This window comes from Molossus molossus, unplaced genomic scaffold (genome assembly GCF_014108415.1).
Source record: "Molossus molossus isolate mMolMol1 unplaced genomic scaffold, mMolMol1.p scaffold_m16_p_15, whole genome shotgun sequence".
Lineage (NCBI taxonomy): Eukaryota > Metazoa > Chordata > Mammalia > Chiroptera > Molossidae > Molossus > Molossus molossus.
The window spans coordinates 17,589,054-17,613,182 of NW_023425350.1; the positions used below are offsets into that span (position 1 = coordinate 17,589,054).

At 55.0% G+C, this 24,129-nt stretch overlaps 1 protein-coding gene across 2 annotated transcripts; it reads left to right on the forward strand.

The window, feature by feature from the left end:
- The first annotated feature begins 496 nt into the window (after positions 1 to 496).
- On the forward strand, positions 497 to 22,466 carry FOSL2 (FOS like 2, AP-1 transcription factor subunit). 2 transcript variants are annotated; one of them, XM_036262562.1, is made up of 4 exons: positions 497 to 866; positions 10,620 to 10,871; positions 15,631 to 15,738; positions 17,932 to 22,466. In XM_036262562.1, exons 1-4 carry the CDS (start codon positions 765 to 767, stop codon positions 18,448 to 18,450), a joined length of 981 nt encoding a protein of 326 aa, XP_036118455.1. In that variant the 5' UTR covers positions 497 to 764; the 3' UTR covers positions 18,451 to 22,466. The 2 variants fall into 2 exon arrangements, with proteins under 2 accessions (XP_036118455.1, XP_036118456.1); XM_036262563.1 differs by having other exon boundaries at positions 751 to 2,682.
- The last annotated feature ends 1,663 nt before the right edge of the window (positions 22,467 to 24,129 follow it).

The following is a 24,129-nucleotide window of genomic DNA, read 5'->3' on the forward strand; positions in this document are numbered from 1 at the left end:
AGCGAGCCGCGCTCGGCGGGGACAGAGAGCGCGCGAGCGAGCGAGGGAGACGCGGACGGGCGAGGCGGGCGGCGCAGGAACGGGCGCCCGGGACGGGGTGCGGGTCCGGCTCCCGAGCCGCGGCACAGGGAGCGGGGCCGCGTCCCTCTCAGCTTGAGCCCCACGGGTTGCTGGACGGGCGCAGGCTGCCTTCTAGTCAAGTGTCCGAGCCGCTCCGAAACTCCGGCGGTGCGTCGGCCACAGGAAGTTTATTTTCAGCTTGTCTTCTAAAAGGAGGAAATAGAAGTTTCTCCAAGCCGGCAGCCTTTCTTTTCGCTTTTTTTTTTTTTTTTTGCCCTGCCCGAAATCGGGGGTCCGCAGACCCGGCAGGTGTGACTTGCCCGGCTCCCATTCTTTCTTAATTTCTAATTTGGGATTGAGCCGGCGGTCCCGGCTGGGCTCTGGCAGTGCGCGGGGGCGGGAGGGCGCGCAGGGGAGGGACCCAGGACGCGCCGACTTTTTAGAGGGAGGGACTGGGTGGACAACTGGTCCCGCGGCGCTCGTAGAGCAGGAAAGAAGTGCAGCGCTCGGCGCTCAGGGGCCACTGTTCCCGGGTGTCGCCGCCTCCCGGTTCGTGCCCGCCGCCGTAGGGGAGAAGCCCGGGAGCAGAGAAGAGAGCCCAGGCGCGGCCCGCAGGGAGCGAGCGCGCAGCAGCCGGTGCGCGGCCGCGGCGAGGGCGGGGAAAGAAAAACACCCTGTTTCCTCTCGGGCCCCCACCGCGGATCATGTACCAGGATTATCCCGGGAACTTTGACACCTCGTCCCGGGGCAGCAGCGGCTCTCCTGCGCACGCCGAGTCCTACTCCAGCGGCGGCGGTGGCCAGCAGGTAGGTGCGGGCCCCGGGTGCACCTGGCGGTGCTGGCGGACCCCCTATCCTCCGCTCGCCGCTACTGCCTCTTTTGCTTTCTTTTCCATTTCTTGGCTTGGCACGAAAATTCCTCTGGGCCACCACTGTAAGTGCTGGGTTTTCGTCTTGTCCTGCCCATCCCCTTCTCTGTTTAAACACTGGAGCGAGGAGTGGACTTGAAAGCCAACAAACCCTTTCCTTCACATTACATCTCATCCAGACGAGCTCCTTGAGCACTAAGCCTGTTATCTCCTCTCCCAGGAATGCTCTGTCCCCTTTCCCTCTCCTTGGACCAAAAAAAAAAAAGGGGGGGGGGTGTCTTTGCACCCTCCTCTATTCTCGAGGGAAAACCTTCTCTTTCTCCACCAGTCTTAGTTAATTTCTGAAAGCCGTTGGGGACTCAAAACATAGTTAGGCTCCTTCAAGTAATTCGGAGTGAGGGTAAGAATTGCTGCTCTGGGAATCAGGTGGGAAGGTCTGAAAGGAGGTGGTCAGCCTTGATTGGCTCCTGGTGGCCCCTGTGTGCCCTGCGCCCATCCATTTCCTGTGAGGGTCAGAGCAGGAGCCCGCACTGCCATCAGAAGGGGTGCTTTGAAGGTTTGGAGGTACCTGGCACAAGGACGCCTACAGAGAGAAGTGGGGGAAAGAGACTTCGTTTAGGCTCCTGGGTGGTTCTGGATGCAGAAAAACAACTTGCTTCTAAAGCAGCCAGACTGGTTTGCACTAGAGGGGTTGTGCCTGTGATATATGTGTCTATAAATACCAGAAAGGTGCTGGTGGGGTGCCTGCAGCAGCCCCCCACCACTGCCCCCAGACTTATGAGGGAGCTAGCTTAAAAGGTCACCACAACCTGAAGCCCGCTGGTTAGGACCTGGGGACTCTCCAGACAAGTTGGCTGCTGGAAGAGTTGCTCTGGTAAGGTGGTTGCCTTGGCCTCGACAAGCCAGCCAGCCGGCCAGCCAGCCAGGAGGGGCTGGGGTGGGCTTCCAGGGAGGGTGGACCCTGCTGGAGAATAAAATGGAAACACGGTTCCAAAGTGATTCCCCATACTTCGTGAGTCCCCAAAATGGCTTTTCTGTGTCTTCCCTTATCTCCCCAGGTGTCCTCATAAGCATCTACTGTAGAGAGCCCAGTCTATGCATGGAGGGTGCAGTCAGTGCACCCTTAATGATGAGCACTAAGGTGATGAGTTTAAAATCTTATCGTAAAAGTGTTTGGTATTGTTTGCGTTCCAGCCCTGCCAATGGTTTGTATTGAATCCAAACATCATTAGGCAAGGGGTTGGAGTCAATTATATCCCTCACTCTCCAATTCAACAAATCCCCAAATGTCCCTCTCCTTCTCGAATCAGGAAGGGATCTTTTGATTTCTTGTCTGTTCTTTGGTTGCTGTTTCTGTGGCAGTCATCATTGAAATATGACAATTTTGCCGCTGCCTGGCTTTGCTCACACCCTGGGGCCTGGATGGGAAGTCAGACCGGACATCAGTGCCCCGATTGAATAATCTGTGTCACTAGGGCTTTGAGCCCAGGATGTAAGCAGAGGCAATTCCCTGTTTTGGAAGAAAATCAGACAGGAAACCAGTGCTAGGAAGAAGGAAGAGAACTCAGTCCAGCAGAGTGTAATGGGGCCTCATTACCGAAGCAAAAAGCAGCTGTTGGCTAATTCCTAGCATGCTGTAACACATGAGGATTTTGCAATTAGTAATAACTAGCGCATGGGGTTCTTGAACATACGCCTGCCCCTTGGCCCAGCAGCTTGAGTGAGGTGCCTTTCAAACCTGAGGGATTGGCAAGGTAATGCCACTTTAGACAAGTTTCTCAGCCTGTCCACTCCTGGGGGGAGAGGGGGAGGGTTTTTCCATCATCATTTCTCTGCAGTTGAGCAAAGCTGTTCTGGGGTCCTAAGGACTGACTTTGAGAAGCTTTTGTTACTTAACAAGTCTGTGCTATAATCCCACCCAATCTCAAAGTAACTTTATTCCATACTAGATAAAACCTATGATGGCTTTAATTCTCTCAGCCTCCCCTACGGGGCAGGCTGCTGGCAGTTAGAGGTGGGTCATTCTCCTCTGTGGCGCCTCAGTGGACCAGTCACTGAACCGTGCACTGGTTTTCACTTGGGCAAGTGCATATTATTTTTTCCTGATCTCTTTGTTTGTGGGGTCTAATATTCCTGATGTTTGTTGCTGTTTACTCAACCCGGAACTTTCCTCTCCTCTCAAGCTTCCTAAAGCTTGATCTTAACACGGTCATGAGTTCCAATGACTGGGGGTTGGGGGTGAGGGCAGAGATAATTTTTTGTTAAAACCTCTGTTCTTGTATATGGCAGGAACTTGAAGCATGAGAAATATTTCCTGTTCCAGTTATAGTTTTAATCTCGGAGGTTGGTCATTGGTGATTTTGTTTTGTCAGTAATCGGTGCACACACCTCCCCCTCCTGGCTTTTTCTTTGTGTTGTTGTTTTCTCTCTCTCCTGACTTTCCTAGGAAAACACCTCCCAGATATATGCCCTGCCTGGCTGCTCCACTATTACGGTTTCAGGGCCCGAGCATTACGCAATCCAGCCAGTTACACAAACATAGGTCATTTCATAACTTGTTTTCATCAGCTGGGCCCCCTTTTAATGAAAAAAAAAAAAAAACAACAACAACAACAAAAACAAGACCCAGAACTTTTCCAGGGCTGCCATTTGTCTGTTCCTTAGATAACTTGTGAAAATAAATCGAGGGAGACAGTTCTTTTTTGGAATCAAGGAATACCAGACTACCTCTTGTCCTCAGCAACCACCCTTTCCCAAGAGACAGACAGACAGACAGACTCACAAAATTTCCCGGAGTGAACTTTTGCCAACTGTACCAGGCTGGGACATTCCTCACATCAAAGAACTTTTACCAGAAATGACTGTGATTCCCAAGTCAGTCCTAATCGCACCTCTCTAGTGCCCCCTACAGGACATTCTTAGAAGAACCATCTGGGGAATGTATTTTTCCAGCTCCAGAGAGTTAACTTGGTGAGTTTTTGGAATTCTTAGGATGTTTTCTTTTTAGTTCACGACAAATAAATGGCATACATGTAACAGCAGTTAGCTAAAAAGTGCTTGACTTTGAGATGCATTTAAAATATTTTTTTCTTTTGTTCTAAATAAAACCTGGTTGAAAAGGAGTGCTTTTGTTTCTTTCCCTATTTAGGGTGCTGGCAGGATGTCTTCAGATTCCCAAGGCTTGTTTCCCTGATGTGTTTGTGTTAGCAGACGGGATTGCTTTGGTGGGGGCTGGTCTTCAGAATTGCCGGGCAGGTGGGAGGTCGATATTAAGGGTCTGGTGCCTTCTTTGTGTGCCTTGATCTCACAGACGTTGTAGATTAGGATCAAACACAACGTTATCCCAGGAATTTGTCTGTTCCGCTGATTCTTAAAGGTGGAAGTCCCCGTCACTTTTTCATCAAAGTGAGTGGGGTGAAACAGCAGTCATGTATTGTCTGAGTGGCAGTCGGATTTTTCTTTCCACCCCCCTGCGTGCATTTCCATTCCTTTATTTCTGCCCGCCTTAGTGTTCAAGGTGAGTGTCAAGTTGGGAGCCTCGTCTGTTTTCCTTTTCTATCTTAATACAAACACACCAGAACTATACATCCAAATCACTATTGTCCCTTCATAATTGCTCCTTGGGGAGACTAAATACTGATTTGAATGCTGGGGCTGTTAGTCAGACTCTGAAAGGTTTTTACAACACCCCTCTTTTGGAATTGCCTTCAGCGAATTCTTCTGAAAATCCTTCCTGCTAACAAATCTTTGTCCTCTGAGGGTAAGTTTTGATTTGGAAATTATCAAGAGGTTTGACATACAAGGAACCACGTCTGACAGAGAAGTCTGGGTGGTCCGGTTGGACCTAAAGCAGAGCGTGCCCCCAAGTCCTGTTGGTCTGGGTGTCAGGAGTCCACCTGGGAGAGCAGTCACCAGGACAGGGCACACCAAAGCAAGCACTTTTGCCATCTATACCTTAGGGTCTTTCCCCCTCTCTGTTAAACAGGAGTAAAAATACTGGTTTTGAGAATCCAGGAAGCTAACTCTCTGGTCTGTTTGTTGAAAGAAAGAAAGACTACTTTGTGGCTCTGTCCCATCCATGTGTATATAGTATCTTTTGGTGGCCAAACCCTTTCAAAATGATGGCAGCTGGCCTAATGGAGGCAAATATATCTGTTCAAACCCCACTTTGGAACTCTGTCCCTCTTCACCTCACCGATCTGCAGGGGAGATACACGCGTTCTCTTGCCCAGCACGGTCTCACCCTGTCACGTGGCGGAGGCTTGGCCACGCTCACCCTGCTGTGGTTGTAGGGAGACGATATGTCTGAGGGTGGTGGGGTCGCAAGGGGTCCACAGAATAGTGGAGAGCATGACCTATATTTTGGAGTAGGGTTTCTGGCCGAAGTGGCCCTGGAGGAAGGAAATGGGAACCTGCGGGAATAACTCAGCCGCTTGCTTCTGTTCCTTGCTTTGTCTTTCCCCCGGATTTTCTCATCCTGGCAGACAGGTAACCAGGGGTAGCCTGGTTCTTTCAACTGAACCCGGGAAGAAGCAGCAGCTGAGCTGAGGCAGGTCACCCGCAATGGTGTTTTTATGCTGTATAGTGTGGGGAAACCATGAGTTATTAGCAACCATTTCCATTGTGACACAGTGGCGTTGCTCAGATAGGAACGAAAGGTCAAAGTGATGTTCAGTGCTGATCTGTGAGGATCGGCCGAATCCCGGGTAGCACTTTGGAGGACATCCCGAGTTCACTGAAAATACAGAACATGTGAGTCAAACTGGGCCTCACTGGGGGGCTTCAGGGGTGTATGTGGGAACATTTGCACTCACCCTCTCCTCTTTCCCTGAGCCAGACTCTGGGGATGCTGGAATTTTCCTTTTCCTGTGCTGGGAATCTAAAAAAAAAGTGGGGTTCTTAGGAGAAAGAACCCAGTCCCTTCCCAGACATGCATAGTCGTACCTGCCTGTGGAGTTCATGGCTGGAGTGCTTGGTGGCTCAGTCCAAATCCATCTGATGGAGAAGCGTCTGGCCAAGGGACGGGCCAGGAGCACCAGCCTCAGCTTCCATCTCAATGCCATTTCTGCCCAGCTCAGAGGTCGCTGGGACGAGCCCTGCCCCATCCATGTCTGCAGGAAATGGGAGTCCAAACCAGTTCTGAGCTCCTTCTGTAGAGGCTGCGGTTTAACCCTCATTTCTGCATCCAAGGCTGTTGTAAAGTTCAGAAAGATCATTTTCCCAAATCGGCAACTGCTGGGCTGCAGAGACCTCTGATCTCATGAAACTGAGTGGCCTTCAGGGCCCTGTGTTCTGAGCTGTCTCTCACAAGCAGGGGGAGGAGGGTGTGTCCTTAGTGAGCAGCCCAGCGCCCTTCAGTGCAGGGTGCTGCAGAGTAGAGGAGGTTCTGATCTCAAAGACCCACAATAAGGCCTTACTGTAAGGGTTCAGATATCAGCTTCAGGGTCTGGAGATTGGAGCCGATGCATGAGGCCCATCTGCCCCTGACGCCCTAGGGTAGAGGAATGCATCAGGTCTGACCTTTTGCTTTCTTGTTTCCTCTCTTTGTTCTTTTCTCCAACCCTGAGCATAGGAGATGAAAATGACCCTCCAGAATAGGAGGCACCAAACTATGGCCCGAGTATTTTTATAAATAAGGTTAATGCAGCCCAGGCCCTCCTGCTTGTTTACACATTGTCTGTGGCCGCTTTCACGCTACGATGGCAGGCTTGAGTAGTTGCGACAGCGACGGTACGGCCCACAAAGCTAAAATATTTACTATCTGGCCTTTTACAGCAAAAGCTTGCCAAACTCTCCTCTGAGAGGTCAGCGGGGGCCAGTTTGCCCTTTTATGGGAATTCTTGCCCACCCAGAAATCATCAGGGTGGCACAGTTAAATACAGCATTTGGAGGCTTTGCCTGTTTGGACTGCCACACGGCCATCCAGTATCTTTGCTCCTGTCCCAGGAAGTGGAGCTTTCACGGGGGCTGGAGAACCCCAGAGGAGCCAAGTAAGGTCCTGGGTTACCTCCTCTGTCCCTCCATGCTCAGCACACGCCTGGTGCTGCAGCAGGGATCGACCCAGCCTGTTACCCGCCACCAGGAAACCTTATCTTAGTCTCTGCTCAGTGCGGACCTGTGCTTAGAGAACCACATTTATCCCTAGCATGGCATTTGACCGATTCTTGGGTCTGCTGGCATAGAGCAGGGGTGGGGGAAGTCCGACCCATGGGCTGTATCAGGTCTGCAGAATCCTTACCAGCTCACATCACACGCCTCACCAAATTAGCCTGATGAAATAAATACAGCAGGTTCATTTTTAAGTTGATAATTTTGTGTGGCCGGGGAATGATGTGATAAATATTCAAATGGCCCTTGGCAGAATAAAGGTTCCCCACCCCCGGCACAGAGGAAGGCCAGGCCAGTTTCTGCAACCACAAACTCCTAGCCCCGCCTCCTCGCCCCGCCTCCTCTCCCCGACCCCAGTGTTGCTCCTGGAATAATACCTTCAGAGGTGAGACAAGACCCATCTGCCAGGTCTCACTTAAACTTGTGTGTGTCTCAGAAAGACTCCCCTTGGAAACAAAGCCTCCTTTATCAGAGCCCCAGTCCCCTCTGGGGATGGGACATTGTTTTCCTCGCCATTTAGAGCCCGAGTATTATGCAGATGGCTTCACCTCCCTCTCAAACAAGATGTACACGCATTTAGAGGCAGTCATTACCTACTGTCTTGCTTTTATTGCTGTCTTGTTTTGTCTAGACCAAGCCTTTGCTGCAAGGAATCTGGCTGGGGGCCGGGGAGCACATTCTGTGGCCTGCTCGGAGAGCAGGCTGGAGGGCCCTGTGAGGGGCTGAGAGTCAGCCACTGACTTAGTGTCCAAAGCTTCGCTTCAGACTTTCTGCTGGCTTCCCCTAGGCTGAAAGGGGAGCTCTTTTGTTGGTTGGCACGAGGAGTGAATTTCTTGGGTGCTTTCTGGGAAGGAAAGCTGACAGTTCCCCTTAGAGGTGTGGGGGGGTCACATTAAACCTTGTGCTATATGCCTCAGGTGTCCTTCAGACCCTGAGCCTGGCTTGGGAGAGAGCTTCCAGGAATGGGAGCTGGTTCTCCCGGAGCCCCCTCCCCCAGTCCCCGCGCAGAGCACAGGCCGTGGTCATGCTCAGTGATGTGATGGTGGCAGTGGGGTGATGATGCCTCCCCATTTGCAGCAGCATCTCCCCTGGCTGTATGTTAGCATCTCCTCGGGTGTTTTTTTTGTTTTGTTTTGTTTTTTTAATACCATATCAGAACCCCATCCCAAGCCAGTTATTTGAGAACTAATGGTGAGGCTGGCTCCAGCCTTGTTGTTTTGAAAAAGCTCCTCAGACTATTCTAATGTGCAGCCAGGGTTGAGAGCCACTGGTGTGTTTTTAATAGCCTGTGATTATAAGTAGCTACTAATTTAACTCAGAACAGTGTAGTGAGTTTGGTGTTAGTATTCCCATTCACAGGCAGGGAAACCGAGTCCACAGTGCTTTGCCAAGGCCTCAAATCCAGGCCTCCTGACTCCAAGTGCAGTGCTGACTCCCTGCCAGCCCCCCCTCTCCCCTAGCCCCAGAGAAACCGCTGTCTGGGCCTTAGTACTTCTGCACAGGCTCTCAGGACTCTGCCTCGCCAAAGCCTAGCCTGCCTGGTTGTATGTTTTCTTTTTGAAGATCATTTCCCAGTGGAAGCCTTCCTTGTTCACTGCACCCTTCCCTCCTTCTCTCCTTCCCTCCTTCTCTCTCTCTCTCTCTCTCTCTCACACACACACACACACACACCCATCCACCCATATACACCTTCTTCTGTGCAGTCAGCTCCTGATAAAAAAGCCCAGTGCTCTGTGCCTTCTGAGGCGACACAAAATCCCTTGCACCGTGCAGCTCTCCTCACGGGACCCAGAATCCATTGCACTGGCAGCGCCACAGACGCAGAAGGCATTAGGCGGGTAGCACTCCTCGTGGAATCTCAGAGTCCATGGTGCTAGACCATTCTCTTCGTTGAATGCTTCTGGCCTGGGGTCCCGAGGCCATCTGGGCGGTGAGGCAGCCATTCCGCCCCCTAGACTCGGGTCAGGCATCTGGAAGGGGTTCTCAGCTCCCTTCCCTCCAGCCCTAGACGTCATCACCAGGGTCAGAGAGGGGTGGTGCAGCTGCCATTGCTGCTGACACTCTGACCCCAGTTTGTATGGTTGGGCCAGAACGTGCAGGGTCTTAGCACCCAGGCTAATGAAAGCGGGATTTCATGTGGGTCGGGCAGACCTGTGGGCCTCCTGGGTAGGAGGGAAGGTCTGTGGGGACCCTTGGCAAGGATGACTGGATGCTCCATCCTAGGACAGCGGGGTGGGGGGTGGGGGGAGATACCAGCACTTGGGGCTGGATTTTGAGGAAAAAAGACATAGTGCTGCAGAAGCGTGTGCAGCACCCTGTGTGAGAGCTTTGGCCTCCTTGTCAGGCTGACCTGGTTTTGAATCCTGACCCCACTGTTTGTAAGCGGTGTAGCCGGGATAAGTTAATCTCTTTTACGCCTCAGTGTCTGCCTCTAAAATGGTGATAATGGTAGTTCTTGCCTGAGAGGGAGAATGAATGAGTAATCTTGGTAAAACACCACCATGATGCCTGTCATTTACTAAATGCTCAGTATGTGTTAGTTATTATGTCATCACTGCCCACCACGTTAGGGAAGAAAGGATTTGCAGAACCTTTTTATGGAAACAGGAATCTTCTGAGGATGAGGGTTCCATTAGGGGAGCTTTTCCCTCAAAGCTGGGGTGGGGGCTTCCTCTCTCCCTCCATCCCTCACTTTCTAATAGCTGCCCCGAAGAAAGGTCCAACCCACCCGCTGAGGGGCATGGACCAGTTTAGCTTTCGTACTCTGTCATCATCTTATATTTTAAATAGAATGCTTCCTGCAGCATGGTCTGGGCATAAATATATATAGAGAGAGAACTATGAGCTAGCAGCTCCCGAGTTTCCCACAGGCGCATCTGTGAACACAGGTAGGTAGGTAGGTGGGTGGGTGGAGACGCAGCATGTCTGTCCCCAGCAAGATGGGGTAAAGGACAAGGAGGAGGTCAAGGACAGCAAGGGGAAGTCTGGCAGCAAATGCTACTACTTTTCAGTCTCACGGACAGGACATGTTCTCATGGAGCTGAGCTCACCCTGATGGGGTCACACCCCTTTCTGGTCCTATTTGGAAAGTAACAAAAGCAGGCACACGAGCTTCCTGGTGATCTTTGTTGCTCCAGAGCTGGTGGTGTGCACATTTCCTCGAGGGGTCCTGAGTCAGTACCCTGGGGAATGATTGGCAGGTGACACAGAGGCTCGGGTGAGAGGCCTGCCCTGCTGCAGATGTGGACATAGCCCAAGGGATGCAGAGAGGGCCTGCTGAGTGTGAGCAACGGGACCACATCTGTCCTAGATGTCATTTGGGATATGACACATTCTCACTGAGCCACCTAGAGATGGAGTTCCCAGGACTTCATTCAGGGAGCCGATCTGACATAGGGCCCCAGGAACAGTTAAGATTTCCCTGATTCTTGGATGTGCAGGACTTGTCCAGGGAAGCCCACCAGTGTCCTGACTGGTCCCCCAAGCACTAACTCTGCTCTCTGCTGGTTTTTGCCTCCTGTCTCTGCGTGTCCTGTTCTGCTCAGTATTTCTGGACTCAACCCTATTTTTCTCCTCGTTTCAGAAATTCCGGTTAGATATGCCTGGCTCAGGCAGTGCCTTCATCCCCACCATCAACGCCATCACGACCAGCCAGGACCTGCAGTGGATGGTGCAGCCCACTGTGATCACCTCCATGTCCAACCCGTACCCCCGCTCACACCCCTACAGCCCCCTGCCGGGCCTGGCCTCTGTCCCTGGGCACATGGCCCTCCCGAGACCTGGCGTGATCAAGACCATCGGCACCACCGTGGGTCGCAGGAGGAGAGATGAGCAGGTACAGCTCAGATCAGCATGAAAGGCCGCGTCGGTGGCCTTCCGGGCCTTGTGACAGTGTCTGTTTTCTGCAGTGATGGGGAGCAGGGTCGATGTTCTGGGATCACTGGGAAGAAGAGGGAACTAGGGGCCAGGAGCACATGACTTTCATCATAGAGGCAGAGCTGGGGACTAAGGGTCAGGTCTGGCTCTGTCATCTCACCCATGTCCCTTAGAATCTCTGAGTCTCAGTTTCTTCAGCTGCAGAATGGGGATTATGGTACCTGCCAGCCACAACTTGTCGCCACTCGAATGCCATCGGGCGTGGGAAAGCACATTGTAAGTGGTGAGGTGTCAGCAAATGGGAAGGACTGTTAGGACCTGCCCATAGCAGCGTCCTCTGATCCTTGGCACGGTGGCCACAGGACAAGCAGCCAGTGAACCTTGGCCAGGAGCTTTCTGGGACTAGCCCTTAACTGTCTTCCAGTATCTGTGCAGACAAGCCACCCAGCAGACCTAAAGGGTCACACTCTTGGCCGGTCCCGCCCACAGTACTTGACATTCCACCTCCGTGTCTAGGCCTTTAACTCGGAGCAGGAGCATTTTAATGCCTGGAGCGCATGCTCCAGAGTCCAGTGACGAGGGTCCTTGGAGCCTGCCTCCGCTGACCGGGGGTAAGGTGGGAGGTCAGACATCAGCCTTGTTTTCCTCCAGCTCTGAGGAATCGGCCTGGCTGGGAGGGACACCAGGAAATGGTGGGGCCCTGCTCTCTAGGTGCATCCTCCCAGCACTCAAAAGGCCGCTGTCTGCATCCACAGGGAGCCAGGGCAGCAGCAGGCCCCTGAACCAGAGAGACATCAGGATCGTGCATCATTCCAGAAAGGAGGGTATGAGCTGTCGGGGTGCCCCGTCTGTCCCCTTCACACAGACATACCTGCCTGAGGCCTCTCAGCCATGAGTGGCAAGTCTGGACTAGAACCCAGTGCCCGGGGCTCCCTGTGCAGAGCTCTTCGGCAGCACCATGCCACCAGGAGTCCCCCGAAGGGGAGAGACTGGAGCAGTAACACTTAATAAAGTGCTAACCTGGAGAACTCCAGTTACAGCGTCGGAAGCCCTCTGCGCTGGGACCCTCAGCTCCACCGTGTTCCGGTACCAGGACCTTTAAACATGGCCCTCAGTGGACAGTTGTGGCTCCAGTGCCAACAGTCCCCAGGGCATTTAGAATGACAAGGATCCCTCTCCAAAGAACTGGAAGCTTTTGCAGGGGCCTGTTCCTCTGAGGACAGAGTGGGGCCTTGTCTGCTGCAGGCTGGTTGGTTGTGTTAGCAGCAGGACCCATGCAGGGTGACACGGGGAGGCGTGTGTAGACCCAGCTCACAGCTGCTGTCGGGCTCCTGTGCTGGGACAAGCGGCCAGTTCCCCTCGCTGCTGCTTTCCAGACTAAATGTCCTTTGTAGTACGCTTCCTCCAGGGGGCCTCGGCTGCCAGGCCGCATGGTCCTGCCGAGTTGGATTGTCCCTGGATGTAAGTGACTCCCAAGGGACAGCCAGGCTTGCGAGAGGGTCCCTCAGGGCTAGGAGCACAGCAGAGCCGATGTGCTGAACACTTTGTTCTTCACGGGGCTTAGCTCCCATGAAATTCAGAAGTTTATACCTGGAAGGGATTTTGGAGACTCGCTTTTTAAATTTTTCCTCTGCGCCCATTTTACAGATTAGGAAATTTAGGTCCAGAAAGAAGAGCCCTGGCCAGGGTCGCACAGTGAGTTAGAAGCAGAGCCAGGACTGGAATCCACCTCCTCTGACCTCCAGCCCTGTGGTTTTCCCACTACACAGTCTAGGCAGGCCCGAAGACAGTCTGTCTGGAAAATTTCCTTCCTTTTTTGAGAGGGAGGGAGAAAGCCAGGAGCACTTCATTTCGTGTCATTGTCAGTGAGGAGTTCAGACAGTCATCCGGCAGCTTGGAGGAAGCCTGGGCGGTAGCATCCTCCAGCCTTGGCTCTTTGGTTCCTAGCCCGAGGGTCTCTTCCCTGAAGCTGACTTCTGCCTTCCTGACCTACCCCCAGGGGGGAGGGGCCTGGTGCCTCTGCCCTCAAGCCCGCCCCAGGCTCCCTCCCAGTCAATGGCAGTGGCTGAGGAGGCAGGGAGGGGAGGGTGTGTGTGGCCTGTGGGTGGCTACACAGTAGTGCTGACACACTCAAGCTGTAACCGTATTGATGTCACCACCCCGAGTACTTCCTATGCCCACAGCTCCCGCAGGTTGCCCGCCCCAGATCTCACCAGATAGGGGAGAGACTTCCAGGCCAATCGGGCCGCCTAAAAGTGGACCCTGACCAGCCTTCCATCCGTGGGGGGCAGGGCTACCTGGGCCTCAAGGGTAACCCTGAACCCAGAACTGCAGCAGGGCCGTCAGGCTCTCCTGGTAACTGTTGGGCTCAGGCTGCAACAGGTTTAGGAGCAGCAAGCAGACAGCTGACCCTCGCACAGAGCAGGTGTCCACGTCTGTGGGCTCGGGGTCTCCGGGCCACTTGAACTCTTTCAGGACTCAGAAGAAACACCGGAGAGGAGACCCCTGAATTGCGTCTGCTCCCCAGCACTTTTCAGTTTAGAGAGGGCTTGCGGCCTCTCCCCTCACTGTGGAAGGCAGGGCAGGTCTGGTAGCCCCATCTTATAAGTGGGAAACCTGAGGCCCAGAAGGCTCGGTGGTTTGTCCCAGGCCCCACAGAAATGCTGTTTGCGTGTTTTGCTTCCCGTCGGCCTGACACCTCTCAGAAGAGAGAATGTGGAGTCTTCGGCTCTCGGGGGGAAACAGGATTTCAGAGGATGGGATCGAGGCCAGGGCTTGAGGGAGGTGGGGCCAGGACTGGACGTGGGAGCAGGGCTTGGGGAGAGGCCTGGGAACTCCCAGGGATGTTACCTGCCCACCGCTCTGCATCCCTCCTGGAGGCCCCTGGGGGGGGGGGGGGGACAGTGAGGGAGGAGCTGGTGAGAAAGAAGCTGGACCTGGGTCTCCATGCCAGGAGGTGGGCGGCGGAGGAGGTGAAGGAGCTGGTCAGGACGTCCTGGGAGTGAGGTGGTCCCGGGCAGACAGATGGGTGGGCACACAGCCCAGCTGAGCCCTGGGAGGCAGGGACCCGACTACCAGGAGGCCCTGGAGGTCTCCCCAGCCTGCCGGGCTCCCTGCCTCCCTCTGGGCCTGGACCTTGACTGCTGGGGGAGGATGTGAAAGCTGAGAAGGTGTGATGAGCCAGTCTGTGCTCCAGCGGCCTCAGAAACTTCCCGCCCAGCAGTCGGCGGGAGCACTTTCGTGCCTGTGTGGAGAATTTGGATACAGGGCTCTGGCACTGTGGGGCCACAGGGTCACCGCAGCATAGACAAGGATGGGTTTGTCCTCTTTGGTGCTGTGCCTTGTTTTGCTCTTCCAGACATCACAGCAGCTGACATGCAGGGGTATCCCGGGGACTGGTTCCCTCCCTCACAGGGTGGCCTGGAGCATCCTCAGGGGGGCAGCTTCTCTCGTCCCCTCCAGAAGTGGCTTTGGCTTTCTTACCCAGATGTCTCTAGAGTCATATCCCCTCAGAATCTTCCCAGCCCCACCACTGTGCTCGGTGCATAAGGTGTGCCATCAGTGTCTGAAAACTGAGCGACGTGGTCTTTTGAGTTTCCCTCTGCCTTGGCCCACGGCCATCTCCTTGCGTCACCTCTGCCTGCAAGGGGCATCGGGTCATAGCCCTGGAAGGGCTGTGTCGGCACTGCTCAGTGGGGCAGAGTTCTTGCCCTGTGGCAGGAGTCACAGACCCCTAACCAGCCTCGTTGTCAGCAGCTGCCAGTGGTTCTCAACCTGGGGTCGAACGACCCTTTCACAGGGGTCGCCTAAGACATAACAGTATCAAAATCACAGTTACAAAGTAGCCAGGAAAATAATTTTACGGGTCGGTCAGCACAACATGAGGAACTGTATCAAAGGGCCGCGGCACTAGGAAGGTGGAGAACCACTGGTCGACGGTGAGCTCTGCAGGAAGCTTGCCCGTCTGGCTCTGATAAATCCCGAGCCCCTCTCGCGTGCCCGGCACATCGGTGCCCGTGTTGAGTGAGTGATGTGGTGGCAGCAGGAGTCACCGTGCACGGAGGGCTGTTCCTCCTCTTGCCCGTGCTGTCCAGCCTAGCTCTGTGCCAGGTACTGCTGGGTCCTCGGGGAAGAACTGTGAGCAGCTGGCACTGCAGGGCTGGCAGAGGCAGTCAGGAGCGGGGTGGCATCCTTGACCCCCCCCCCCCCCGCAACAGAATACCCCACCCCCTACCCCAGGTGGCTCTTACTCAAATGGGATAATGAGGCTTGCGGAGCAGGCAGAGCGATGGGAGGCATCATCGGCTCAGATTTGGAAGAAGCGGCTTAGTGGGTGGGGCCAGGCCTGGCTGGCCCAGGGGACTCTTGGAGGGAAGCAGTCCCAGCTCTGGCCTTGGCACCGAATTAGAGCTGACATTACAAATGCTGCTGCCATCATGCCTGGGCCGTGCATCCCTGACCCATCGCCCTGTTCTCCCTTCAAACATGGGACATCACCTCTGGGGGAGGGGCGGTTCAGCTCTGTGTCCTCCCAGGTGGCCAGACGGCAGTGAGCTGCATGTTCAGGGACCTCTGAGCCCCGCCGCCCTCCTCTTGCCTTCTCCCTCCCCAGCCCCACAAGGGCTTCCTACCCTCCTTAAAATGCAGTTAAAACAACGAAAGGCTGGCGAACCATTGACTGAACCTGATCATGACCCTCTCTCTACCTTGGCCTCTAGCTGTCCCCCGAAGAGGAGGAGAAGCGTCGAATCCGGAGGGAAAGGAACAAGCTGGCCGCTGCCAAGTGTCGGAACCGACGTCGCGAGCTGACAGAGAAGCTGCAGGCGGTGAGGAGCTCTGCGGGGGGTGGCGCTTCTGGTGGCTGAGGCCAGGCTCCCAGGGCCCCTGGCCCGCCCACCTCTCCTCGCCCACTGGTGGCCTGCAGATGAGGCCGTGGAAACACAGCCCTTCCTTTGTACACACGTTGGCCTGCTTAAAGAAAAGAGGCGTGGAGGGAGCTGTCCTTTGGACCAGCCTGGGCCCAGAGAGGAGAACTGGACCCCTCGTCGGGCCTAGTGCCCTTTGCCCTTTCTCACTCGGGGTCTGAGCGTTCCCTGCTCTCAGACCTGCTGGGGCTCCTGGGCGAGGGATGGCAGACGGTGTCAGCGTTGCCAGGCCCCGGGAGCCAAGGCAGGCCTAGACCTGCTGTCTCCAGGGCTGCTTCCCAAGTTTCCAGCCACCCCCATGCCTGCCGCCAGCAGGGGTGGCCCAGCCTAGTGGAAGTGACCTGGTTTGGGCAGGGGCACCTGCTGTCTGGGCTCCCCCACCTCTGCAGGGGTCTTCATGCCCCCTGGGTCTCATGGAGATGGGTCACATGTCGGCTGAGTTGTCCTATCTTGGGTCTTTCTCAAAACCTTCATGGGCAGGAGGGTTCTCTGTCTCTGCTGGGAGCCTGAAGCGTGGCCTTGGGTACCTCATTCTGCCCTCGTGAGTCACTCTCTCCTGTTGCCTGATTGCCCACACTTGGGGGTTCATGGCTCTGCCCGAACTCTACAGGAGGGGCTGTCGGCCGTGGAGAGGAAACCCAGAGCTAGGACTGACTCCGGGGTGCAATGTTTGCAGAGTGAGGCGATGAGGGAGACTGCTGGTAGTCCTCACAGTGACCAGCCAGTATGAGCCTTTGGAAATCACAAACTACCTTGCACACCCCATCACTTTATTTAATCCTCCCATGTACCATTCACCTGCTTCAGCTCCTGTTGTCCACCCTGGCACCCTCACTCTTGGGCATGCACACCGTGGGATCTCTGATGCCTGTGCTGGTTCCCATGGAGGAGTTGGTGACAGTCGGGAGGGCGAGTGGGAGTTCTCTGTCACCTGGTGGGGCGGATCTGTTAGCGGTCTGCACTCCGCGGGGAACCCCCCAGGAGAGCCCTCTTCACTGCCAGCCTTTCAAGGAACCAGGCCCTCTTGGCCTGCCCTGGGCACTCCTTACCCGCCCCGCAGCCTCACACCCCACTCCCCCGCCTCCCCCGCCAGCCCCCACCCAGCCCGCGAGCCACATCCTCTACAGGAAACCTCTCAGAGCGCATGACGTTCGTCAGACCCTTGAGACAGATGGAAACTTTTTTTCACTCCGGAATGTGCTGTACTCCTTTGGTGAAACTCTGGCCCCACATCATCTCATTCTTGAACGGGAACCTGCGTTAGGGGAAATGTGGGGAGGAAGCTGGTGACACACACCTCTTGTCCTCCGTGGGTACACCACCCCCTGCCCGGCAGCACGTGCTGCTTCTCTGGCTTTGTGTAAAAGGGGGAACGAGGTCCCTGCCGCGGGACCCTGCCATCCTCACCTGCCCAGGCTGCCACGTCCCTCCTCCGCTGAGCACCGGGACACCCTGCGGGTTCTCTGAGCCTGAAACACGTTCTTCTGCAGTCAGAGCGAGAAAGGGAAGAGGGGCTGTGATGGTCTGACCAGGATCCATTGACTACTTACCACAAGCCAGGCAGTGTCCTGGGCTCGTGGGTCCAGACAGTCTCCACTGTCACACAGTTTGCAGTGGAGTGAGGGCTGTGGACTCCGGAGTCAGATGCACTGGGGTCAGATCTGGGCCCCTTCCCCGTTGGCTCTGTGGCTCTGGGCACATTCTACAGCTCTCCTCTCTGAACTGTTTCCTTACCTGCAGAATGGGTTGATGATAACACCTGCTTCAAAACACTAGGGGTTTCATGAGCTAAGTCTGTGAAGTGCCCAGCCAGCGCCTGGCACAAAGGAAGCACTGGGTCGTGGCTGTGCAGTTGTTACGCCTCCCTCCCACCTTGCCTGCTTTCTCAGTCTGAGCTGTGGAAGTGAAGGGGACCTGGAGCCTCCTGGTGACTCACCCCGGCGGGTCTGTGGCCAGGTGTGAGCTGGCTGCTTACCAGTCAGTCCTCTGAGGACAGGGCTGGGTTTCCCTTTCTTGCCTGGATTTAACCCCCCCCCCCCCCCAGCAGGTCCCTGGCAGGCCGCTGTCCCTTACGTGCCTCTCTTTGTCCTGTAGGAGACAGAGGAACTGGAGGAGGAGAAGTCGGGCCTGCAGAAGGAGATCGCTGAGCTGCAGAAGGAGAAGGAGAAGCTGGAGTTCATGTTGGTGGCCCATGGGCCCGTGTGCAAGATCAGCCCCGAGGAGCGCCGGTCGCCCCCGGCCTCGGGCCTGCAGCCCCTGCGCAGCGGGGGCGGCGGGGTGGGCGCCGTGGTGGTGAAACAGGAGCCCCTGGAGGAGGACAGCCCTTCGTCCTCGGCGGCGGGTCTGGACAAGGCCCAGCGCTCTGTCATCAAGCCCATCAGCATTGCTGGGGGCTTCTATGGGGAGGAGCCCCTGCACACCCCCATTGTGGTGACCTCCACGCCTGCCATCACTCCGGGCACCTCGAACCTCGTCTTCACCTATCCCAGCGTCCTGGAGCAGGAGTCGCCCGCGTCGCCCTCCGAGTCCTGCTCCAAGGCTCACCGCAGGAGCAGTAGCAGTGGGGACCAGTCATCAGACTCCTTGAACTCCCCCACCCTGCTGGCTCTGTAACCCGGCTGCCGGGGTTCCTCATCACTGCCTCCTTCCCAGGGACCAGCACCTTCCCGCGCTCCAGGGTGCGAGGACCCAGGGGATTCTGCCAGGGCCTCCTGGCCCTGGGGGGACCCGGGTGGCGTTTAGCAGAGGCCCTGGAGGACTGGGATGAGCTCTTAGAAATCGTGAAACCTCCTTCCTCGTCCGTCTTGCAAAGCAAATCCTGTTTCTTGAATGGCCTTGGAGAACTTCGTTTCACGGACCTGGGCAGCCCTGGGCAGGCCTCTGGCTTCTCAAGAGCCCGAAGCTGGTGTGGACCATGTCTGTCCCTTTGTTATGAAATGTCTCTGGAGTGATAGTGTCCCGCCCTGCCCCACCACGCATGCTCGGTGCCGTTTGGTTTCATCGTCCCTCTATTCGACCTGTCCATCCCCAGTGTCAATTTCACTTCCTCTTGGTTTTTATCAAATTTGCCATGACATTTCATCGGGGTGGTCTGACTATTAAAACTCTTCATGTCTGGACATGGGCAGCAGGTGGCCCTTCTGCGGGGGCTGACTTGTCCAGAGGGGACAGTCGATGTGCAATACAGAACCTCCCTCCCCTGACACTCCCTGGTCCACTGCTGGCTCCAGAAGCACCGGGGGAGCTCGAGCTCTGGAGGAGACGCTGCCGCCGGAGGCTCCGAGGACCCTGCCTCCCCGCTGCAGAGATGGCTCCTGGAGCAGTGGCTTGGCCAGAAGACAGGGCGTGAGTGAGACAGCCGGGCACAGGTTGTGTTTGCCAAACGCCTAATTAACAGGCCAGGAACAGTGCCAACGAGCCACGGTGTCCCAGCCGGCTTCCCTTCACCTGGTGTCGAGCAGGACGTCTCCTGTAATTACTGCCTCACCACTCTGCTCCTGGACCCTTCTCCAAACCCAGGAGCTGTCCCTCCCTCTGAACCACACACCACTCCAGGCCTGCTGGCTCCGCCCTCCCCGCCCTGGCTCTCAGGGTGACGCCACCCACAGAGATTTAATGAGCTTGGGCCCGGACCCTCCCATCGCTGCCAGGTGGCCCTCCCCAGCTTCAAAGGCAGCTTTGCTGCGTGTGGATGGGAAGACAGGGAGGAGGGAGGCCGTGCAGTGAGATTCACCTCACACCAGCCCTGCTACCTGGCTGGCCTTGTCCCAGCTGCTCACCTCTCTGAAGTGCCCATTGTCATCTGATGGATCGAGTGCTTTCTCTTTATACTCCCCAACCTCCTCGCCCCAGTGTGCTCTTCGGGTCCACCAGCCAGCCCAGAGCTGTGGCTGTGGCCTGCGGCTTGTGCACCATCCTGGGGGCTGCTGGAGAGCTGTTTCCCTCCCACAGGTGGACGGTGGGGAAGGGCCCCTCCTGGCCCCAAAGAGCATAGCTCGGCGTAGCTCAGCGTGGCCCCTGCCCCCTAACACTCTGAGCCTTTTTCTCCGCAAGGCTTGTCTCTGATCTAGAATTGGCCTCTGCTGGGCTAGTGGTCTGGGGGAGACCTGCTGTTATAATCAGTCCTAGAGATTATTGTGTGGTCACTTAAAACTACACCACTGTGGTGTAAGTCACACCCAGAGGGTAAAGGAGAGCGGTGATGCTTAAAGCTCACCTGTTCCTTGCACACACCTGGGCCTCGGTGCTGGTCATTGTTGAATGTCTGTTACCTGCAGACACAGCATAGGATGACGTATGCTTAAAATACATGGCCCACTAGGACTGGAAGTGACGTGTGGAAGGAGAGGAGAATAAAAGAAGAAGAATTTTGTCCAAAAGTACTTTAAACATGTTTGTTTCAACATTCCTTGGCTGGGAGGCTGCCCTCCGGTTTTCCAGAGGTTCTGGGAGAGGTGTGCCTGGTAAGAAGGGGCAGCTGGGTTTCCGACTTCGGAGCAGTCCAGGCAGAGGTCGGCCCCGAGTAGCCGGGGACGGGCAAGAGAGCGGGTGCTCCCCGCTCTGAAGGGCTTCGTCCTCTCAAGTGGTGGTTGTGGCCGAGTGGGAATGTGTTGCTTCTCTTGCTCTCTTACGTGAAGCTGCTTTCTGGTGTTTCATTTCTAAAAGTCCCTTTATGCCCTAGTTTGCACAGCACTGACCCCAAGGCAGGTCACCCTTTGTGACTTGGGGCCAAGCTGGACATTCCTGAGATGAAGTTTGGCTTCAGTTCAGATTTCAAGCTATGTTGGCTTTGGGGCCAGCAGAAGGCAAAGCCCAGCCACCTCCCAGGACGTGAGAGGCCCCCAAGCTGCATTCAGGACCCTCTGGCTTTGTTCTAGGAGTAGTTGGGAGGTTTGAGGAAGGCCGACTGTTACTCCTAAGGCGGTAGCACAGCCTCAGTTACTCCCTCTGGCTTGTTCTCCAAGTTTGCTCCAGAATCACCAGACACTGGCCTGCTTCCTCCTCCGGCTCCGGCTGAGGGAACAGCTGCAATGGGGCTTCGCACTGGGCTGGGAGCCTGTGCTTCCCCTGCGTCCCGGCCGCGAGGCGCTGGCGTGGACGCCAGCTGGGCTGCAGGCAGTTCAGGGACAGCGCAGGGCAAGCACTCCCTGACAAGCTAGTGTGAAACAGTCTCCTTGGCCACCTGGCTGGCCCTCTGGGAACAGCCCTCTTCCTGGCTGGGTGGATGGGGACAGCTGCTGACACAGGAAGGAGAGGAGGTCCCAGGTGAAGCTTAGGAAGTGGCCAGAGCCAGCTCTCCGCAGAGAAGTCACTGGGGAGGTGTTCAGAAAGCAAGCCTTGTTCTGCCTGTGCGAAAGGCCAGGTGTGTCCACTGTGGCCAGTCACGTGGCGTCTCACAGCCAAGGGCCATCAGAGGCTGCTGCTTCCCTGGCTCAGCTGCGGGGAAAGGAGCTGTCTCTGCTCCCACGCGGCTCCAAGGGTAAGGTGGGCTCCACTCCACACCGGGACTTCCCTACCCCGTCCTTGCTGGGCCAGCGGCGCTCCTCGCGATCTCGCTGTTCAGCTTGCAGGTTGATTTCCTTCCTGGTCAGATATCTGTGTGGCCCCTTTAAGAAGGAAAAGAGTAAGCACCTACTATGTGCCAGGCACTGTGTTAGGCACTTTTATATATGCCCTCTTCAGGGTGAGACTAAGGAATGAGGGCATGCCTGATTTGAGGCCCCCGAGAAGCGGATAAACAAAAACTTGGAGGTGAGAGGTCTTTTTAAAAATCCAAGGCAAGAGTGTCTTCAGTCTGAGGTTTATTCCCAAAGACTCGCCCCCTACGATAATATCTTCCCACCTCTAAGTTTCTCTTCTCTCTACCCGGTGATGTGCTCCTTGGCACTCCTCAGGGCTGGAGGGGTAACCTTACAGAATTTGTGGACCAATAGGATATGTATAACTTGCTTTAAAAAATGTAAGTAAAGGGGATCTTGCTACTTTCTGCTTGTTGAGTCTTTCTGGCATTCATCTTAAAAGCCAGCATCTCACTATTTATTTACAGGTTGGGGTGTATGTGTGCGTGTGTGTGTATGTGTGTGTGTATGTGTGTGCGCGCGTTTCCAGGGGTACCCATGACCTCCTGCAGCTTTTATAAAGGAAACCCAGTCATCCCACCACTAATCTGACATCGTCTCAGGCTTCTCGTGTTTTGGCTGAACATCAACAAAAGGGTTTAAATTTTCCAGCACTGACAGGTTCAGGAGGGGCTGGGTCAAATTTTGAGGAGGGTATGGGAAGGGGAGGGGGAGGCAAAATGGACATTTATTTTATTATTTATTTTAAATGTTTACATCTTTGTGTTGTACCAAGCCTGAATAGAAACAGATAGCATTAAAGTACTCAGTTCCTCTCTCCCTCTTCCTCCCCTCTTTTTTAAAAAATTAGGCGAACGATGCTTTTGTTTGTTTGTTTCTAAAATGATGTGTGACCTGTGCTGTATAAACTATGAAACGGTTCTGTTCTTAAAGATGGACAGTCATTCTCTGGCAGCATGTTCCCAAGAAGCCCACCGTGTGAGAACACGACAGATCCCGCCCTGTCCTTAAAGCTCTTCTCTCTGAATGATTAAAAGTTTATTCCAGTTCTTTCAGTCTGTGGTTACTTGATGTCAAGGAAGAAAACATTTACCTTTGTATAAAGAGTAGGTATCAAGGTGTCTTTTTTGCAGTGGGAGATGTATATATATATATCGTCTTTTGGTATATAGTGGACAATGATGAGCTTTGTGTGTCTGTATTGGAGAGACGTCAATGACGTGGGTCGAGTCTGCTATAGGGTCCCAGAGGCAAACCACCTGTACAAGATTCCTGTGCTGTGGGGGATTGAATTACCTTCCTGAGCATCTTTTTTTTCTTTTTTAAGTACTGGTGAAATGGTCCTATAGAAAAGGCTTCTAAATAGGCCTCTCTAGGCAGGACCGTGAGCTCAAAAATCTTTGTATAGTTTTGAAAATTGAGGAGTATCTCAAGCATCTCTGGTGGTGTTTTTGTTGTTTCGTTTTGTTACCTTACTGTAATACAAGCCTACAGTATTTGCACTAAAGAAAGCTTGTTAGAAAAGCTTGCTGCTACGGAAGAGAACATACTGAGACGGTTTTTTTCTTTGCTTTTTTTTTTTTTTTTTTTGGTTAGATTTTCCACTTTCAATTGAGTAGAATTTTGTAGAATAAAATGAATTAAGATTGAAGAGCCTCTTACGGTTGGTTTATTCCACCTTCTCGTGTCCCCTGTCACTTGTCTTTCCTTCTAGTCTTTCCTGCCTGTGGCTTTGTGGGTGGAACGGGGTCTCTGGTGGGTGAGGGAATTAGGGGATGGTTTTCCTGAAACCCCTTTCTGCAAAACCCGGGAGGTGGGCTACCGGGAGGGGCTTGCAGCTCCCCACCTTCTTTCTCCTGCTGCTGTGTCCTCGTGACCCTCCCAGCCGGTGCCTGCTTCTCAGCGAGCGGCCAGCTGCCACCAGGTGCAAGCCAATCGAAGTCCAAGGTGCTGGCCCTTCTGGGGACATTTGTTCGAAACCCAGGAATCTTCAAAGAACCAGCTGAAGGTGTCGCTCAGGGTCCGGTGGTCAGATGAGCTCACACGGGAAGGGCCCCTGAGCAGCCCCCCCTTCCCCGCAGACACAGGTTGGTAGGTGTGGAACACGCAGTCTATCAGCCAGACCCTGTTGTCCTGTCGACCGGGAGACCGGCCCGGGGGGTGGGGCGTGTTGCTCTGCACACCTGGCCTTACCTAATGCTCCTAGTGGTCGCAGCTGGCGTGACAGCACCTGTTGCCGATCCGCTCAGACAAGCTCGCGTGCAGGCCTCAGCCTCTGGGGGACCCGAGAGCACTGGGCGGTGAGTCAGGGGCCCTGGCTCCTAGGGCTGCCCACAGGCTCACGGGTTGTGGAACCTCTGTGAGCTTTGTTCTCTCGGCTATAAAGGGGAAGGGGACCATGGATGTGTGAGCACCCACATCAGAAGGGTGACACTAGCTCCTTTCCCTTGGAGAGGGGCTGGGGCGCCAGAGGAGGGGCACTCAGCAGGCTCAGCCCGGCCTCCTGGGGCCCTCTTCGCCTGAGCAGCCCACACAGAGTCTGGGCGCCTCGGTGCCCTTGCTCTCCTGAGCGACACGTGTCTCCGCGGTGCCGCGTCTGTGAGGCAGGCGCTGTTGTTGTCATCGGCCTCCGGGGCTGGGGGAGATGCGGTCGGAGGAGACTGTGTCTGTGCTCGCCTCTCATGCCCAGGCGCTTTCCCAGCCTCGTCCAGTA

Excerpts from the sequence above, each read along its gene's own strand:
- FOSL2 (XM_036262562.1), top strand. The coding sequence starts at position 765 with ATGTACCAGGATTATCCCGGGAACTTTGACACCTCGTCCCGGGGCAGC. Across the intron at positions 867-10,619 it reads GCGGCGGCGGTGGCCAGCAG|AAATTCCGGTTAGATATGCC; the intron begins GTAGGTGCGGGC and ends TCCTCGTTTCAG. Across the intron at positions 15,739-17,931 it reads TGACAGAGAAGCTGCAGGCG|GAGACAGAGGAACTGGAGGA; the intron begins GTGAGGAGCTCT and ends TTTGTCCTGTAG.